At 50.6% G+C, this 20,006-nt stretch overlaps 1 protein-coding gene across 1 annotated transcript in view; it reads right to left on the bottom strand.

Moving 5' to 3' along the window:
- Positions 1–19,102: 19,102 nt before the first annotated feature.
- Positions 19,103–20,006, bottom strand: part of KCNK12 (potassium two pore domain channel subfamily K member 12) — a 49,238-nt gene continuing 48,334 nt past the window's right edge. The window contains exon 2 of the mRNA XM_047779223.1: positions 19,103–20,006. This exon is cut by the window's right edge and continues 131 nt beyond it. Coding sequence (XP_047635179.1) covers positions 19,236–20,006 — 771 coding nt within the window. The 3' untranslated portion in view covers positions 19,103–19,235.

Below are 20,006 nucleotides of genomic sequence, written 5' to 3'. Positions count from 1 at the left end.
GGACAGAGAAGACGGGGGTGGGGTGGGGTGGGGAAGAAGGGAACAAAGACCAGCGAGCCCCTGGTTTATGCCACATGCTTTGCACATGTGATCTCACTTAATCCGCACACAAACCTGTAATCCACACAGACTCAGCAGGGGAGGCTCAGGAAAAGGATGTTACTTGCCCAAGGTCACTGAGCTCACAAGTGATGCAAGGACTTGTCCCCACCATACCTCTGGCTCCTATGAGCTGGCTCACGGTGACAGCACCATCACAGGCAAGCCGGCCTGCTGATGTAGGCACGGTGGGTGATTTCCACACTTACCTGCTAGTAAATGAAGTTTCCAGAGTCGAAGGGCATCTCCCAAACTCGCATGGCTGGTAAGTGGCAGAGTTGGGTCTTCTGTCTCTAAATTCTCACCACTGCACAATCCCACCGGCCGCATGGGCAGCATTTTCTCCGGAATCTTGCTGTCAGATTCCTCCTGCAGGGTGGGGAGTGGGCTTCGGAGATGATGGGTGTTTCATTCATCCTTTGATGGGCCCTTGTTTCTCACTGAGGCAACAAAATTGGTGTGAATTTCCTTTTTCGCCAGCTGAGAAATGCAGCTCCATGCTGTTTATCAGGCCCTTTCTCAGGGAGAGATTTCCCCCCCACCTCCCCCCGCCCCCGCCCCCGAATCCTTCTAGGGGTTGACTTAAGTGTAGGCAGAAGGCAGGAGGTGGGGAGAGGTCTTTAAGGGGGCCAAGGCAGCCTGCTAATGCTGCAAAGCTCTGGCTTAATTGACTCTCCCGGCAGCCTGTTGTGTAGGGAATGCCTGGCCTGAGGCAGCTGCCCTTAATGTATCCATCATCGCCTCATTTAGCTCATTTTGTTGGTTTCCAAATCCCTCACGGACAGCCCAATTAAAATCTTGGAAGGATCTGGACTCTGTACATTGTCCTCAGTGGAGCAACTGAGAGCAGAGCACAGAAAAATGAAAGCCGGGACAAAGCCAGGGCCCAGGTTAAGATAATTGAAATCTGAGGCGTGCAGAAAGGAAAGCAGTATCCTGGGGGTCCGTCTCCAGGAGAGAAAGAGAAGTGTTTGTATCCAATCAGATGGAATCCTGGCAACTACCTTCTCGTGGAGCTGGAAGAGAGGTCTGGACATGTGTGATCTCCCAACATTTTCTCTGTCCTTTGCGTAGGACACTTTTCATTTTTCTGCCAAGTTATTTGTATCCTGGCCTTAATATTTAATTTTCACTTCTAAATGGTCTTTTCCTGGAGTTCCCTGGTGGCTCAGTGGGTTAAGGACCTGGCACTGCCACTGCTGTGGCACAGGTTCAGTCCCTGGCTGGGGAAATTTTGCATGCCGCAGACGCAGCCAAAAAAAAAAAAGGACTGCACTTTCCTGTATCTATGTCTATAGACAATCCCAGTGGCTTGTCACAGAGGGTACTCAATAATGTCATAGAGCTACATGGATGGATGGATGGGTAGATGGGGGATCAGTGGATGAATGGTTGGATGGATGGTCCAGGATAAGCTGTTGCAGGAAAAGCAGAACTTGGAGACTGACAAAGGGAGATGAGAAGGGACCTGAATGGTCTGTGCTAGACACCATGCTTGGCACTTTATAACATTTCAGTTAATTTTAATTTTGATTTCTTTTTTTTGCTTTTTAGGGCCGTACCCACAGCATACGGAGGTTCCCAGGCCAGGGTTCGAATCAGAGCTACAGTTGCTGGCCTACGGCACAGCCACAGCAACACAGGATCTAAGCCATGTCTGCGACCTACACCATGGCTCACAACAACGCCGGATCCTTAACCCACTGAGTGAGGCCAGGGATCAAACCCGGATCCTCATGGATCCTAGTTGGGTTTGTTAACTGGTGAGCCGCAAAGGGAACTCCCATTTCAGTTAATTTTCACACTCATGCAGTAAGGTAGATTTCTTTTTCCATTTCAAGATGTTGAAACGGATGCTCAGAGAGGTTAAGGAATTTACTTAGCGGAACCCTGATCTAGGTGAGTCTGAATAGAAAAATCACCTGCATTCTAAAAGCCAACTCAGCACCAAGTGGACATGAAAAGTTTGATTTTTATGGTGGTGTTTCTGGGCATTAACTCAGAATGCATGTGGACGCTGGGTTAAGGTGTATGAAAGTGGAGCAGCAGGCTTGAGCATGACGGAGGGTCTGCAGTGGAAGCTGGGGGCAGAAGGGCTGCCTCGCCCAGGCCTGGGGGACTCAATGGTCAGCCTCAGAAAACTGTTCCCCTCCTTGGTTCATGAGGAGTCTGAAGACAACAGGTGTGTCCTTGAATGCTCTGTGCTGGGACAGGTGGGCTCCAGGACAAGGCCAGCTGACCCCTCTCCCTCCCAGGTCCCCCAGCCCTGCCTTCCTGCTGTGTTCAGGCAAGCAGAACACACCCATCTCAGTGCTCACTCCAGAGGGTCAACGTGCTGCATGGACAAGCCTCACGGTGGGAGGTGGGGACTTCGCAGGAACAGTATTTGCCAGACCCGGCCTCAAGCTGGTGCCACTCTTGGGGAAGATGGGGCCAGGACCTAGTGGGCAGAGGGACTTGGGAGGCTGACGGTGGATTCTGGAGATCGAATGCTTGGTGCAATTGCCCAGCATGATTGTGGCCTGGCTCCAAAGCTTATCCCCACCATGGCTGTGGGCCTGTCCCTCTCAGAAGCCCTGTCTAGGTGACTTATGGGGTCAGGCTCTGGCAGCAGGCCCACCCTTGATGGAACAATCTGTCACGACTGCTCTGTCTCTTTGAGGCTGGAGGTCTGAGCGGAGACTTTGTGCCCTCCTCCACCTCCCCCCGACTCCCCTTGGGGTACCAGTGAGGCCTGCTAGCTCTGCCTTCAGCTATGCCTTAAACAATCCTCTGCAAGGGTTCTGTCATCTGTCATTTATTTGCATGGTCATCTCAGTGGAAACCACAGTATCTCCTTTCTCCCTGGTTATTTACATTTCAAGTCATATTGTGGCGGAAAAAAGTCTCTGTCAGTAAGAGAAGAGTAATTCTCCTCATTTCTGTTGATAAAGCCTTCAATAGTAGACAGAATTTGGGGCTTGGATAATGATAATTTGGATAAAGATAATTTCTGGGCGTGGATTATGATAATCCTGTGTTACCTGCATCCCTGTGGGGGATAATTTGCTTGCCTGGCAGCTCTGGCAGGTGCAGGCAGTGTTGGCATATTTGTACAAGGACTGGGGACTCTGGGCCCCTGTCTCACTGCCCCCCATGGAGTAGGGGGGACACATCCCCAGGATGGAGGAAAGAGATTGCCCTCCACTCTCATCCACCAGCGAGTTGACAAGGTAGAGAAGAAACTGCTTGTGTGGTTGCAAAGATTTAAGGCACCTGTGCTGGACCTTGGCATTCTGTGGGGAAAGGTCCTTCTAGGTATGACACTGTGTAGTGACCCATGCGTACCCTTTGACCTGGGTTGTCCCTGGCTCCTTGAGTGAGAGGGCTGTAGGAAAAAGAGGCAGCCAAGCCTGTTCTTGGGGACCCTATGAGGGGCAGTAACATTGGTAGAGAGACCTCTGAAATCCAGAAGAGCTGAACATGGGATGTGTGCGAAAGTGATAAAGTGAAGTGATGTCACCAGGGGTGGTGTGAGGGGGTGTGTGTCAGGGCCCCTCCCACTCACATGGAGAGTCACATGGGAAGTAGGGAGGGGACAGAGGTTGCCACTGGTGGCAGCAGCAGGACAATTTTAACGGCCACCAACGAGAGGACATAAGCCCCTCAGGTCCCTGTAATGGGAAGAGAGGGATTTTGGGACAGGAATCTGGTGCTGAGACTGCTGGAAGGAGGCAGGGACCCCAGTTTCCCCTGCTCTTTTTGCTCTTTTTTATTTTTTGTCTTTTTGCCATTTTCTTGGGCTGCTCCCGGGGCATATGGAGGTTCCCAGGCTAGGGGGTCGAATCGGAGCTGTAGCCCCCGGCCTACACCACAGCCACAGCAACGTGGGATCTGAGCCACATCTGCGACCTACACCACAGCTCACGGCAATGCCAGATCGTTAACCCACTGAGCAAGGCCAGGGATCGAACCCGCAACCTCATGTTCCTAGTCGGATTCGTTAACCACTGAGCCATGATGGGAACTCGTGCTCTTTTTGCCCATTTTGACCACTGGCCTTTCCTGGCATGAGCTGGGAGGCAGAGGCTAACTTCCAATGAAGAAGTGGGCCAGGTGCAGGTGTGTGTGGGAGAGGGTCACCTGGGCAGGCTCAGGGCGCTCGCACCGGCACATTCCAAAGGCCTGGCCCTTGAGCGGCTCCTGGGAGGTAACCCCTGAGCCCTTGGAAGAAGCTGCTCAAGACCAGTGTCTTGTACCCCTGAGAACTTGCCAGGCTACATAGTTTACACTGACAGTGTGATTCATGGTGATCCCCTGAGCCGGCGCAGGGCTCTGTCTGTTTGCTCTCTGGAGGGGCTGAAGACTGAGTAGCTAAGGTCAGTCTCTGGGTGCTCCCTGCCCCTGTGACTGACCTCATAAAAAGCCTGGACACCGAGGCCCAGGTGAGCTGCTTCCTTGTTGGCAGTGCCCCGCACACCTTGTCACACATCATCGCTGGGAGAATTAATTGCCGTCCATGTAGTTTCCCTGGGAGAGGACCCCTGGGTGGCTTGCACCTGGTTTCTCTTGGTTTCTGTTCCATGTGCTTTTCTCCTTTGCTAATTTTAATCTGTATCCTTTCCCTGTAATAACCACGGTCGGTGGGTATAACAGCTGGTCTGAATTCCGTGAATCCTTCTAGTGAATCACTGAACCTAGAAGTGGTCTTGGGGACCCTTGACAAAAGGTGTCTGGGCCTGAGCCTCATGTTTGTTTCAAAGATCCTGCAGCAGGTGGTCTTGCACATTTTCAGCACCAAGAAGCTGGTGGGGAAGTGGTGTTTTATCTGTAAGTAGTACTTTTGGTGAAACGTGGGGAGACACCTGAAATTGCCACACAGAGGCAGCTGCTGACTTGCCTGGGGGTTGCAGGTTTTCTTGAAGGCCTCGGGTGTGTGTGTGTGTGTGTGTGTGTGTGCGCGTGCGCGCGTGTGCGCTGATCACTTCATTCTCAGCGAGCAGCAAGTGAGCAATGGTGGGGGCTTGACAAAGGTACCGGGGCAGATGGGGTTGGGGGTTGATGGTGGTGAAATGGGGAGTAAGGAGATTTTATACTTTCTATGCTGTTTCCAAACTTAATCTCTTTTTATTCTCAAAAAACCCCTATGAGATATGGGCTAACATTTTAAATGCTGTTTTAAGGGTGAGAAAAGCAAACCCCAACAAGGCTGTGACTTGTCCAAGTTAACTGTAAAAGGCGGACAATTTGGTACTTGTTTTGGGGGAGATCATGAGTTCCTGGAGCGAGTAGGAACCAAACACACTCAGCAACCACGATGAGGACAACTATAGAGCAACAGATAAGCAAGTGTGTACCGGTCAGGGTAAGCAAGGCTGAGCTGAAGTAACAAATAGTCCCTACATCTCAACATCTTGACGTTTCAGAGGTGTATTTCTTTTCTTTTCTTTTCTTTTCTTTTTTTTTTTGTCTTTTTGCCATTTCTTGGGCCACTCCTGTGGCATATGGAGGTTCCCAGGCTAGGGGGTCGAATCGGAGCTGTAGCCACTGGCCTACGCCAGAGCCACAGCAACATGGGATCTGAGCTGTGTCTGCGATCTACACCACAGCTCACAGCAATGCCAGATCCTTAACCCACTGAGCAAGGCCAGGGATCGAACCCACAACCTCATGGTTCCTAGTTGGATTCGTTAACCACTGAGCCATGATGGGAACTTCCAGAAGTGTATTTCTTGTTCATACAAAGTTGACTGTGGATCTGGATGAGTCTCAAGACAATTGTCTGGGGTAGTCTACAGGTGGGCTGGGGTCACCTGGGGTTAGACCTTGAAGGCCTTGAAGTGAGTAGTGGAGCGGAAATATTGAAAGAGAGGGAACCCGTAATTGGCAGAGGAGAGCATCTCCTTGGGGGGAAGGTGTCAAGGCCATGTTCGCCCTGACTATTGTTTGATATGGTGGAAAAAGCAGAGGCTCTTTGCTAGAGGTGCCAGCAGAGGTGCTTTTCCCACATACAGCCAGGAAACTCTGGCCACGTCTCTTCTCTCCACCCAGGTTCCTTATCTGCAAAAGAAAAGGGTCAAACTAAACTAAACTATGGTGGCCTATGGGTAGTTTGGGGGCATCTGTTTTATCTCCTTTCCAGGAGAGGGCTGGACATCCCTGGTTGGAATCTGGCCTTGTCCACAAGCTGCTTGCCTGCATGGCTCTAGGTGGCTTCCCCGGTGTGCAGTGGGTGAGCTGGAGCAGGCAGTGAGACAGGAGTGATGCTCAGCTTGCTCTTTCTGTGGCCAGATGGCGTATTTTACCACTGGCTTTATGGGGACCCATGGTTGGTGGCAAATCTCTCTGGAGTTTCTGAGGCAGGTGTGATTCTCCTACATGGCATCGCTGATGGAGCAATGGGTGCGAACTCAGCCTGGAGTCCGCGTGCAGGCCCCACAGTCACGGTGCAGAGAGGATGGGGTGTTCCCTGTGTGTGAGGCTGTGGGAAGAGGGAGGGGGGCCTCACCCTCAGGAAAAGGGGTTGAGGGGGACTGTAATGCCCAGGAGAAGGCTGCACCTAAGGCGTCTTGGGACCAGGAAGCTTGATTCTGCCTCCAGGGCTTTGTATAATTTTCATCAACTTGTTTAGGATGAATAAAACTGCCCTAATAATAACTTTCCGCCTTTTAAATCAATGGAACAGAAGAGAGAGATCAAAAATAAACCCACACACCTATGGTCAATTAATCTTTGACAAAGGAGGCAAGGATATACAAAGGGAAAAAGACAGTCTCCTCAGCAGGTGGTGTTGGGAAAGCTGGACCGGTGCATGTAAATCAGTGGACTTAGAACACACCTTCTCACCATACACAAAAATAAACTCGAAATGGTTTAAAGACCTAAATATAAGACAGGACACCATAAAACTCCTGGAAGAGATCATAGGCCAGACATCCTCTGACATAAATCTTTCCAGTGTTTTCTTAGGTCCGTCTCCCAAGGCAATAGAAATAAAACCAAAAATAAACAAATGGGACCTAATCAAACTTACAAGCTTTTGTACAGCAAAGGAAACCATAAGTAGAACAAAAAGAATATCGGCAGAATGGGAGAAAGTATTTGCAAATGATGTGACTGACAAGGGCTTAATCTCCAAAATATACAAACGGATCATCAACTCAACAACAACAAAACAAAAACCCAATTGAAAAATGGGCAGAAGACCTAAACAGATACTTCTCCAAAGAAGAATACAATGGCACATGAAAAAATGCTCAACATTGCTCATTATTACAGAAATGCAAATGAAAACTACAATGAGGTACCACCTCACACTGGTTAGAATGGTCATCATTAAAAAGTCGACAAAGGAGTTCCCATGTGGCACAGAAGAAATGAATCCAAGAACCATGAGGCTGCAGGTTCGATCCCTAGCCTCTCTCAGTGGGTTAAGGATCACTGTGGTGTAGGTTGCAGATGCAGCTCAGATTCCAAGTTGCCGTGGCTCTGATGTAGGCTGGCAGCTATAGCTCCGATTAGACCCCTAGCCTGGGAACCTCCATAGGCCATGGGTGTGGCCCTAAAAAGCCAAAAAAAAAAAAAAAAAGTCTACAAATAGCAAATGCTGGAGAGGATGTGGAGAAAAGGGAACACTCCTATATTATTAGTGGAAATGTAAGTTGGTGCAACCGCTGTGGAAAAAAGTATGGAGATTCCTTAGAAAACTAAAAATAGAGCTACTATAAGATCCAGCAACCCTACTCCTGGCATATATCCAGACAAAACTATAATTTGAAGAGATACATGTACCAATATGTTTGTAGCAGTGCTATTCACCATTGCCAAGACATGGAAAAAACCTAAATCTCCATTGGCAGATGAATGGACTAAGAAGATGTGATACATGGAGTTCCCATCGTGGCTCAGTGGTTCACAAACCTGACGAGTAACCATGAGGTTGCGGGTTCGATCCCTGGCCTTTCTCAGTGGCTTAAGGATCCGGTGTTGCCGTGAGCTGTGGTGTAGGTAGCAGGTGTGGCTCAGATCTGGTATTGCTGTGGCTGTGACTATGGCTATGGCCAGCAGCTGTAGCTCTGATTAGACCCCTTGCCTGGGAATCTCCATTTGCCACGGGTACTGAACAGACAAAAAAAAACAAAACAAAGCGAAACAAAACAACAACAAAAAAGATGTGATACATATATGCGATGGAATACTACTCAGCTACAAAAAGATTAAAATCCACTTGCAGCAACATAGATGCAACTAGAGATTATCATACTAAGTGAAATAAAGCAGAAGGAGAAAGACAAATATCATGGGATATCACCTATACATGGAATCTGAAACATGACACAAACGAACTTATTTATAAAACAGAAACAGACTTACTGACAAGGAGAACATACTTGTGGCTGCCAAGGGGGTCGGGGTTGGGGGAGGATGGCGTTGGGGGTTGGCATTAAAGTATGTGAGCTCTCTCGGAGTTCCCGTCGTGGCGCAGTGGTTAACGAATCCGACTAGGAACCATGAGGTTGCGGGTTCGGTCCCTGCCCTTGCTCAGTGGGTTAAGGATCCGGCGTTGCCGTGAGCTGTGGTGTAGGTTGCAGACGCGGCTCGGAAAATGCGTTGCTGTGGTTCTGGTGTAGGCTGGTGGCTACAGCTCGGATTAAACCCCTAGCCTGGGAGCCTCCATATGCCGCGAGAGCGGCCCAAGAAATAGCAAAAAAAGACCAAAAAAAAAAAAAGTGAGCTCTCTCACACAAAGGGAATAAACAACAAGATCCTATTACATAGCACAGAGAACTATATCCAATGTCCTATGATGAACTATAATGGAAAAGGATATATTTTTTAAAAAGGGTATATATCTCTATGTGTGTATATGTACACACGTATAACTGAATCACTTTGCTGTACAGCAGAAATGAACACAGCATTGTAAATTGATGATACTTCAATTTAAAAAATGCTTAAGAGATAATTTTTCCGGTTTTTATTATTTTGACTTTTAACCAAAGAAAGGAAAATTCCTTATTAGGGAGCGTGGGGTGAGGATAGGCTGGGGAGGGGCAGAGACCTTCCAAGTTTCTGGAACAGACATGCCGTCTGACCCTCTAACTGGGAGAAATCTCCCTCCTGCTCTCTTGCCTCAAGTTCTGGATGCTCAGAAGAGACTCTGGGGAAGTTGGAACACAGAAGAAGGAGACAGATTGAGAGATTCCTACAAATGTTGGGGTGTTTGGTTAATAGGATTAGAAGCTGGGCTGGCAGAGACCCTGTCACATAAACATTAAGTCAACACAGAAGACGGAGCATTTGTTAGAAATGTAACAGGGGAAGGCTGGCAATTTGTTTTTTAAGGGAAGGAATGTTAGGGCTTCTATTCAACTTCAGTCCTCTAACGGCTTTTACTGTGGCCCTTCTCTGGTAGAGTTCCCATCTCCTTCTACCAGGAGCCAAGGCTTTCCCCTCCCTCTGTTCCATCAGAACCCAAGCTTGGGAGAGGCTCCCCTGTCTATCACTTACACTTTAGTGTGAACGTGGCATTGTGCTCTCCCTCCCACAGATGTCTTTATTCCAAGACTGAACTTTCCTATGAAAGAGGCTATGGCTGTAAAAGCCATTTCAGCCCTCAAGGAGCAAGGATGGAGTTAACTTGGGGTAAAGAGACAGTGTTAGCCCCGTATTTTTCAGTTGCAAGTTAAGCTACTCAGCCCACAGGCAAATGGGGAATTACAGGCTCATACTGATGGGAAGAAAGCTGAGGAAGCTCTCAGATTGGGAAGAAGAACTGCAGGCACCAGACCTCAGGGAGCACGGCTGGGCTCAGGCAGGCGGCTGGGCCAGCCTCTGCTTCCCTTTGCACAGAGGCCTCTCTCTCCCCTCCTGTGGTCAGACTCTCCACTTGGTGGTAGATCCCTGGCTGAGAGCCCTGTAGCAGGATATGGTAGATAGGCACTGAGCATCTATCCCAGCCTCCCTATAGTGGGCTGTCTCCTACTGCAGAGGCTAGAAGACTGAAAACTCCATTTCCCAGATTCTTTTGAAGGTACCAATCTGGATGTGATGCTTATGTATGTATGTATGTATGTATGTAGGTATGTATGTATGTCTTTTTAGGTCTGCACCCGAGGCATATGGAGGTACCCAGGTAGGGGTTGAATTGGACCTGTAGCTGCTGGCCTATACCACAGTCACAGCAACTCCAGGTCTGAGCCACATCTGCGACCTATACCACAGCTCTTGGCAACACTTGCCAGATCCTTAACCCACTGAGCGAGGCCAGGGATCGAACCTGCGTCCTCATAGATCCTAGTCAGATTCATTTCCACGGAGCCACGACAGGAACTCCTGGATGAGATTCTGCATGTTAGATGCACTTGTACAAGATTTGAAAAGCAGATTGGAGGTGGAGCCCATGCTTCTGCTAACTTTCTGCTGACAGGTGGATGTAGCTGGTTTGGGGGGAGTGGCTTCTTTATCACCATGGCTTTCCTAATCATAGAAGAGATAATGTCCCTTTAGTGACTTGGCTGTGGGGGTATGTTTTTCCTAAGAATTAGTCTGAAGAACTCAACCTAGAATCTTTTCAGCTTTCCCAGTGTTGAATAGACCATTAAACGGTCCGGGTTAAATTAAAAAATAAAGCCCATCAGAAGCCAATAATAGAGTGCTGAGTGAGAAAGTTTTACTGCCAAGCAGGAAACCTGATCTAGGACAGGGTCTAGGAAGGCTGTTTGGATCAGGTTGGAGGAGGACAAATGGAGTGTTTTTTTTTGTTGTTGTTTGTTTTTTTTTAATTATTGGAGTGGGTCTTTTAAAATCAAAAGACTGCTATAATGTACTGCACGGTGACTACAGTTAGTAATACTATATTGCAGAGTGGAAAGTTGCTAAGACAATACATTTTAAAGCCCTTATCACAAGAAAAAAATCTTGTAACTTTGTATGGTGATGGTTGGTAATGAGACTTATTCTGGTGGTCATTTTGCAGTGTACACAAGCACCGAATCATTGTCATATATAATATATAATATAAAATTAATATAATGTTATATTTCAATTATACCTCAATTTAAAAGAAAAGTGCAAATTCTCTCTTTAACTTGTAGCAGGAAACCAAAATCTCTGAGTGACACTGGCTGGATTTATTGGCTGTGTAAGCATTTGGGGACGGGCAGTGCCCTGTTGCGCAGGTGAGGAGCCTGTCTCAGGATTATGGTGTCCACGGGTCTCTCCTAAGCATGTAAGACCCTTCCCCAGGGACTGTGGCACCAATGCCCCGTGACATGCCTGAGTCAGATTATGTCACCCTGTCAGGTTGTCAGCGTTGTGGGGCTAGGTGGCCAGGTCACAGTTTATTACTTGTAATCAATCTTTTCTGTTTAAACCAGCTGGACTGGATTTTATGGTGTTAACTTTACCCTGACTGGTGTTCCAGGCCTACCTTGTAATCCAAGAGAAGAAAGGCCCACTATCACCTCTAGTCTTTGTGAGATCAGGGAACTGCTCCCCTGGCTGGGACATACCCTCCCTTAGACCAATGAGTGTGTCTTTGAGGATGTGGGGCTGTGATGGATGCAGCCTAGGGGGGAGGGGTGGTGGGGACATAGGGGGTCTTACTCTACACCCTCCCCATCCCCCTGCCCTTGCTGTCCTCTTGTATAGAGGATTGGGAGCAAAAGGCACCATCTCCTGGCCTCCCCCATAGGCAGTGTAGACCATGTGACACTCTTTTGGTCAATGAGATGCCCGTAGAAAGTCCCTAGGGAAGCCCGGAAACAACCTTACCAGGAAGTGTCCCTTCCTAATTCTTGTTGCTGGTACCATGGGTGTGAGACTTGGAGGTCTATCTGAGGCCGCAAACCAGAGGACCAAAGCCAACATGCTAAGGATGGCAGAGCAGGAAGAGAGGAGGAGCTAGCCTTAGTGCAGGTACTGCCACAACATGGCACCATCCTATACCACCTGCTTCCAGACTTCTGATTATCTTCACCAAGTAAACTTTTGTTTCTATTTCTTTAAGTTGCTCTCTGTCGAATTGTCCATTAATTGCAGTTGAATGCACTTCTAACTAATACAGGAGCCACCTTGCGATCAGCATGCCCACCAGACCACCGGGGAGATAGGCTAGAGTTTACTTGAAGAATGGAGGGACAGGGGAAGGGAACAGGAGGGCATCCTGGGCAGACCAAAGCAAAAGTTCCACGATTTACTTTGATGGGCCTTCTCAACTCCCTAAAGTCTCAGCAGCAGGCACCTATGCTTCCAACTTTGAACATGCCCAACCACCAGTGGTTTGTGCCTACTGAGTGAAACTCGGCAGTACTTTGGGCTGGGTATGTGAGGGAATTTAAGAACCTGATCTGGAGCAATTTTAGGTGGAAGAATGAAGAGGATGAGATGTAGGTAGAAGAGGTCTCCAAAGTCTGCTATTAACTGGATGCTGATATTTTTAATAAAAAAAAAGAATATATCTTATTCTTTGCCAAGTGGAAAGTAGATGAGCAATGAGGAGCCAAAGGAGTAGAGCTGGAGTGGGGGAAGGTACAGCTACTCTGCATGGGGCTCAGCCCTGAGCCCTGACTGTACCTGCTTCTATGGTCACCCACCACCATGCTGGAGCTCCTAGACCACAGAGGGCTGGATCCATGTCTTATTGACTGCAACCTCTGTAGGTCTCAGCACAAAGCATGCACATAGTAGGTGCTCATATTTGTTTGTTGAATGAATGCATGTTAAGACCAGACAAGTGAGCTGGTCAGAGCTGTGGGCTGGCAGGAAGGCCATTTGGCTTCAGCTGGAGATTGGCCAGTGAATGGTTGTGTGACCGTTTCCTTGTTGAACCTCATTTACCTCCATCCGCAGAGTCAAGTAAATGCTCCTTCTTGTTCCCCCTTTGCCAGAACATTTGCCCATGAATATCTGAGTGAAAAGGAGCAGCTCTATGAAGCTTTGCTTCATGTCTTGCAGCAATTCCTGGGACTAGGCTTTCAGTGGGAAATTTGTGAGCCTGTGATGCACATATGTATTTGGACCAATGGCTCTCATATGTGTGAGTATGTGCATCCCAGGGAAACCCATCCAGAACCCCAACATCTGGGGGGGCCATGGTGGGAGATGCTCCCGTTTTATCAATGTGGATGTCACCCATGCTGGGATAAAGTCCTAAGGGAGGCCTCAAGGGGGAACTAAGGGATGGAGGAGGGATGGGTGCCCCTTGGTGAACAGCAGCTGGAGGGCTTTCCATTGGGATGAGGGAGAAGAGGCCATTTAGAGGCAGAGGAGACTGTGGTGGGACCTAGTGGTTGGGGAAGAGCTTCCATTTCAATTTCCGCCACCCTCACCTCCCACCCTGGCAGCAGGGTCACTGTGGAGTTCAAGTTTTCTGATCCCAGAGCTCTCTCTCAATCAGCTCGCTCGCCTCGCTGCAACAGCAGAAATGCTCTGTGCCTGTGCTGACCAATACGGTAGCCATTAGGTACATGCGGCTCCTGAGCACTTGAAGTGTGGTTCGCGTAGCTGCAGAACTGAATTTTTGTTGTTGTTGTTGTCTTTTTATGGCCATACCTGCGGCATCTAGAAATTATCAGGCCAGGGGTCGAATTGGAGCTGCAGCTGCCCACCTACGCCATAACCATGGCAACCCTGGATCTGAGCCTCATCTGTGACCTATGCTGCAGCTCACAGCAACACCAGATCCTTAACCCACTGAGTGAGGCCAGGGATCAAACCTGCATCCTCACAGAGACAATATCGGGTCCTTAACATGCTGAGCCACAACAGGAACTCCCAGAGCCTTTTCTAGGGCCGCTCCCTCGGCATATGGAGGTTCCCAGGCCAGGGGTCTGATCAGAGCTCTAGCTACCAGCCTATGCCAGAGCCACAGCAACGCGGGATCCGAACCGTGTCTGCGACCTACACCACAGCTCATGGCAACGCTGGATCCTTAACCCGCTGAGCAAGGCCAGGGATCGAACCCGAAACCTCATGGTTCCTAGTTGGATTCGTTAACCACTGCGCCATGATGGGAACTCCCAGAGCTGAATTTTTAATTCCATTTAGTATGAGCTCATATAAAATGAAAGCACCGTGTGGCCAGTGGCTACTGCCTGGGACAGCACAACTGTAGGGAGTGGTGCAAAGGAAAGCCATAACCTGGAGCTCATGGAGGTTCTCCCAGGTTTGGGGTTTGTTGAAACTGCAGGTCTCAGCCTCGGCAGAGCATGGTTCCTTCCATCCTGCATCCAGATGGCTCGTCCTGCTCAGCCCAGGCCATGCACCAAGAGGAGCCGGGACAAGGAGCTTCAAAGAATCTAGTGCACAGCCAGGACTGGAAGCCTGGACCACAGTTGGACCCTCCCCGCCAGCGCTGGATTCCTCCATGCGCTGCCTTCTTCTCTGCCCTGGCTGTCAAAATCTGCTATGGCCCAGTCTGGCCAAGCTGCCTGCGAGGTCCATGGGTACCCTTAGCTCAGATAGATGTCACAGTTGCTTTGCTGAGTAACTCCCCTGGGGACCGCTGCCACCAGGGCCCAATCCACAGAGCTGATGTCTTTGGGGCGGCGGGGGGCGGGTAGTCGGGGGAGGCTGAGAGCAGGTGTGATCAGGGAGGTGGGGAGGCAGTTGGCTCTGACAGACAGAAAGCAAACAGCTCACAGGGGTGGCAGGCTGCATTTTATTCATCGTTAATTTCAACACCCTTCGAGCCCTCTCTTGGAGCGCTGCTCAGAAAAATAAATGTATTGTCTAAGAAACCCTGCAGACTTGCCCAGCATGCTCTAACCCCCTCCTGAGAGAACGGGTGGCATAGAAAATGATTCGTAAAGCAAAGGGGGTGGGAGCTTCCTCAGGGAAGAGGGGGAGATGGGGAGGCTGACAGAAAGGCGAAGGGGCTCTGGGGCCAGGTTGGTGCAGAAATCACACTATCGCTTCAGCGATGACACTGGCTGAGCGTGGTGCTTGGAGGTGTCAGAGCTGCTCCAGGGGCAAGAGTCCAGGCCCGGAGTCCATGCTGATGGGCCGCCCTAGGGGCCGAGAGTGGTTCCCCAGCCTTCCCCCTACCCCCTGCTCCCTGTCCCCCCCCCCCCCCGCCCCCCACACACAGAGTGTGGCCCCTTCGGCGGTGGCACTGATCAGCACATTTTTACAACAACCATTCCAAGAAAGAAACAAGCCCCAGCCAGCGCGCCTCCTCTGGACTTAAAAGTGCCTCAAGCAGTCTGCCTGAATGTGCTTTCCAGACAGTGTGCCTGTGAAATTGTGCTTTTTGTTTGTGAAGAATGTAAAAAGTTACAGTAAGATGGAGCTGCCTGGGCCACAGCTCCTGTGGTCTCCGCCTCTGTGGGCTGCCATGGCCAGGAGGTCCCTCTCACCCAGGGCATGGGAAGAGAGGGTCCACTAAGAGGGCTGCCCGAGGGGCAGAGGAGCCTGGGTAAATGCAGCAGCTCTTTTCCAGGGTTTGGCTTGGGTTTGGTGGCTGGCTTCTGTGAAAAACACAGATGCATGCAGAGTGTCCATGATACTCCCCCAAGACAGAGAGGAATTTTCCAGGCCCTCACAGATCTCCAGGGAATTAAAAATGAGCTTTCTTCTTCAAGTGGCCCAGACCAGGATTTTTTTCCCTTGGGGAAAGGGGCGAGTAGCTCTTTGTAAGGCTGACGTGTGCGCACACGCACACATGATGTTATGCTGTGTGACACTTCTGGCAAAAGCCCAGGACTGCCTGGCCTTTTCCACAAGCTGAGGGCCTGAGGCTGGCTGAGCCTTCAACTCCTTCACCAGGCCTGGAGGCGCCAGCTTTGTCAGAGGACACAGGGGCCTGACTACCTGGTCTTTTTAACAAGTAATGACACCAAGTGGGGCTCCTTCCCCGCCTGCTCTGAGAAGGCCCGGCTGCTCACCAAGACCCTGGCCTCTGCGTGGCCACAGCCAAGTGACAAGGGCTTCTCAGAGTCCCCTTGGTCTTTGCAGGATCCCCACAGCCCCAGCACGAGAGGGGTGAGGGTGAGCCCCAGGTTAGGGAGCACCTCCTGGAGCCTGGGGCCGTTGTCTACAGGGAGTCAGTGGGTCAGACTGCAGAGCCCTGCACAGTGGGAGAGGCCACAGCATTTAAGAGAATGGGATCCTTTCTAGCCTGAGGTTCAGAAGAACCTGTGCCAAAGAAAGGGGTTCCTTCCAATATCTATAATCCTGAAGTGATGGGAGGACCCCATCCCAGCTTGTCAAGTAGGTATGGTTCCGAGTGTTCACCCTCAAGCAGAATGTCGAATAAGCACTTTAGGCACGAGTCTAGGCTCCATCAATCCCCCTGACCTTGGGAGCCCAGCTTTTCCCAGGAAGCAGCCCCTGGCATCTGGGGCACTGAGCCCTTGGGCCTGAGGGGACGAATAATGATAGATTGAGATTGGAGGGCGGGGGGACCAGGAGAACACAGGCAAAAAATACAAGCATACAGTGGTATGCTCCTGAGCTACCACTGTCCATGAGAGGACTGGTGTCTCTCTGGGAGGTTCCTGAGTGAGAGGGGTTCCTTTCCTGCTTCCTCCCAGCCTGCTTTCAATGCCCTCAGAAGCGTTCTCAAGCTGCCTGCACTTGTCTCCTTCCCAAGCCAAAGCATAGGAAAAGAAGTGAAAACAGCTAAGGCTGCAGCATGAGCAACTCAGAATAGACTTTAGGAAGCACTGCTGAGGGAGATGACTGCCAAGGGAGGTTTTGAGCTTTTCTTCTCTGGAGGCAGGTCCTGTTCCCTCCTGTGGGGAGAGGATTCTGTGTAGTCCTGGGTGCCAGTCAGCAGATCGTCTGGAGGCCTTTGGGGCCTGTCTACTTCAAGGGGACTTAATGACAGTGTCTTAAGCCTCCTGTGTCCTTGAGACTCGCTTTCTCTGGGTTGGCTGCTACTCTGCCTGCTATTAAGTTCTCACATCTAGATGTGCCTGTCATGGGCATGTCTACCCTGCCCCCCCTGCCATGGCCCGGATAACTCCTCGAGTTATTTTCCATTGCCTAGGCGACACCTCTAATTGGATGCCTTTTAATCTTTCCTTCTTTTAAAGGGATGAACCTGATACTTTATCTCTAGGTCCTGTTGGAGGACTCCGCCCTAAAACATGTGTGCTTCTCTGAGCATGCAGTCCCTTCAGTATGACTGCAGGCATCGCTTGAAAGGGAGATGGGGTGGCAGGGTTGGGGGTGGAACTGGCCTGACCTCTGTCACAGTGTATCCTGGATGTGTGGTTCTCTCTTCAGGAATTGGCAAGACTGATCTCTCTCCTGGCCAGCTTCTCACTAGCTTCCTGGCCCCCAGATTAAGGCCAGATTAAGGACAATCCCAATCCAAATTAGAAATTCCCCTCACCTCCCCCCCAAAATAGGGGGAGCTGACATTTAAGCATGACTCTCAATGCTCTGTGTGTGTGTGTTTGAGTTTGAGTGTTCCAGGCACATATGCTTCCTTCACTGCCAGGGAGGGAAATTTCACGGCTTTTGGTGCTTCTCAGGCAGAGGGTGTGAGGTGTCCTGCTGCTTTTCTAAGACTTCCCATCAGAAGCTGTATATATATATATATATATATATATATATATATATATATATATATATATATATATACACACACACACACATACATATATATACACACATACATACATATAGTATATATATATATATATATTGGTGGGTCACACCTTGTCTGACTAGACTCTGGTATTTGTCCTTGGGACTGCCATCTTTTCAGATGAGAAAAATGGGCCAAAAGAATATTTTTCCTTTTCAGTCCAAGACTGAATCGAGGCTGGGGACCTGGCCTTCCTCCAAGTTAGTGATGCCTACAAGGCAGAGGGTGAGTCTGGAAGACCCTGACCCTCAGCTCGAGGATCATCTCAGGGCAAAACTGTAATCTTAAAACTGCTTCCATCCACCAGCTTTCTCCCTCCTGCCCTCGTCCACCTCCAGTACAGACCGTGTGTGCATAGAGAAAACACATTCACCTGATGATCGGCAGGGGCCACACAGGGTTTAGGATGGGATGTGTTCCAAATACATCATGGGCCCTGGAGTGACATTCTGTGAGGCTTGTAGGATGGCTGCTTTGGTTCCTGGTACTGCAGGCCCTGGTGCCTGTGGGTGTAGCTGGCAGAACCCTGGTGCAGGGGAGGGGCAACTGGGGTGGGGGGTACTACGCTCTGCACTTTTGGGCTCTCTAAAAGGGAAAAAAGTTAAAAAAAAAAAACAAAACAACAAACCTACACCAACAAAGAAAAAATTTTTTCTGAGAAGACTCAGACGTTGCTTGTTAATAACGAAAAGCATTCCTGTGGATGATGCTGGTGAAAGGAAGGAGGATTGAGGGGATTCAGACATGTGCCCTGAAACTCAGAGATCAGCCTGCTGAAGCAGAGCTGAGCTTGTGCAGCCGAGGCGCTCCCTGCCCTGCGGGCCACTTCCTCGCTTCCCTGTTTAAAAAGAGCTGCCCTGTGGGCTGCGCTAAGTGGACTAACTCCAGGCTGAGAAAAGCCTGCTAAGCCCCTTACCACTGCAATTCCCAAATCTTGGGAAATGCCACAGTCCGCAAGTTGGTGCTACGTTTCATTTCATTGCATAATACTACGCCATTCGCTGTGTGTAGCGGCTGTTCTATATATATACATGGGGAGGCAACATATGGCTGTCCCCACCCCCACCTGTCAAAACTGTGACTATATCACTTCTGACGACCAGAAGGAAGCTGCTAGGCTGGGCCAGGATTCTAAATGCTGCGGAGGTAATTCAGAGCCATGAAAAGTTGCACCATATGCTTTGGGGTTGCCAGCTGCTTATGTGCATGGAGATGGGGTTTAGTGGCAGCCTGCAAAACCCAGGAGTGGCACTCTCCTCCACGCCGTGTGCACCGGGCGAGCGTCTGGGGTGCCGCTTTTTCCTTCCCTGGAGGAGAATCTGCTGGGGACTACGGTTCTCCAAGAGGGGACCCACAAGGAAAATAGGCTCCCCCAAAACCTGCCCTTGATAACATCAGGCCTGGCCAAATAGTATTTCTTTAAAAAAAAAAATTTTTTTTTTTGGTTTCATTTTATTGGATAAAGGTTAAGAAAGCGCCAGCGTCTGAGAAGGAAAGCAAACGGCCCCCGGCTGCACGCCAGCCTGTTGAGGGTCCCTGGCGCAGCGGGGCGCGCGGTCTACCTGGAGGCGCTGGTCTCGGCCAGGCGGTTGTTCATTATGCCCAGCGCGCCCACGCCGCCCGAGAAGCCGTTCTGGCGCGTGTTGACGCACACGCTGCGCGGGTAGCCGTTGGCCGTCTCGGACAGCTGCTTCTGCAGCAGCGCCAGCGACACTTTGTTGGAGGCCGTGAGGTCGCGCATGGAGATGAGCTCGCCCGACAGGCGGCGGCCCTCGGCGTCGCTGTCGCGGGCCGCGGGGTCCGCACCTAGCGCGGCCAAGCGGCGGCGCAGCCGCGAGCCCGGGGTGATGGCGTTGCGCCGGGCCAGGGGCGCGCCAGGCGCCGGGCAGCAGCGCGCGCAGCAGCGGCAGCTCAGCTTGCGCAGCATCCAGTTGAGCACCTGCTTGATGAGGATGGAGATGACGTTGAAGAGCGAGTAGATGCAGCACACGCCGAGCAGGATGAAGAGGAAGTTGCCCAGGCGGTAGAGCCCCTGGTTCCTGTAGGCGGCGTGCTGGCTGCTCACCAGGTCCCCGAAGCCGATGGTGCTGAAGGTGACGAAGCAGAAGTAGAGCGAGTCTACGTAGTCCCAGCCCTCCACGCTGGTGTACATGGCCGAGGCGCAGCAAGACAGCAGCACGGCGAACAGGCCCAGGATCAGCAGCACGTGGTACACGGAGGGCTTCCAGCCGGCCAGGCAGTCGGCCTCCGAGAGCGCAGAGCCGCGGCGGAAGGTAGCGGGCAGCAGTCCGCTTCGGCGCAGCTGGTGCTCCCGGCAGGCGCGCATGAT

Source organism: Phacochoerus africanus, chromosome 5, assembly GCF_016906955.1.
Source record: "Phacochoerus africanus isolate WHEZ1 chromosome 5, ROS_Pafr_v1, whole genome shotgun sequence".
Classification (NCBI taxonomy): Eukaryota; Metazoa; Chordata; class Mammalia; order Artiodactyla; family Suidae; genus Phacochoerus; species Phacochoerus africanus.
Note: the sequence above shows the minus strand (reverse complement) of the source record. Positions and strands in the feature narration are given on the sequence as shown.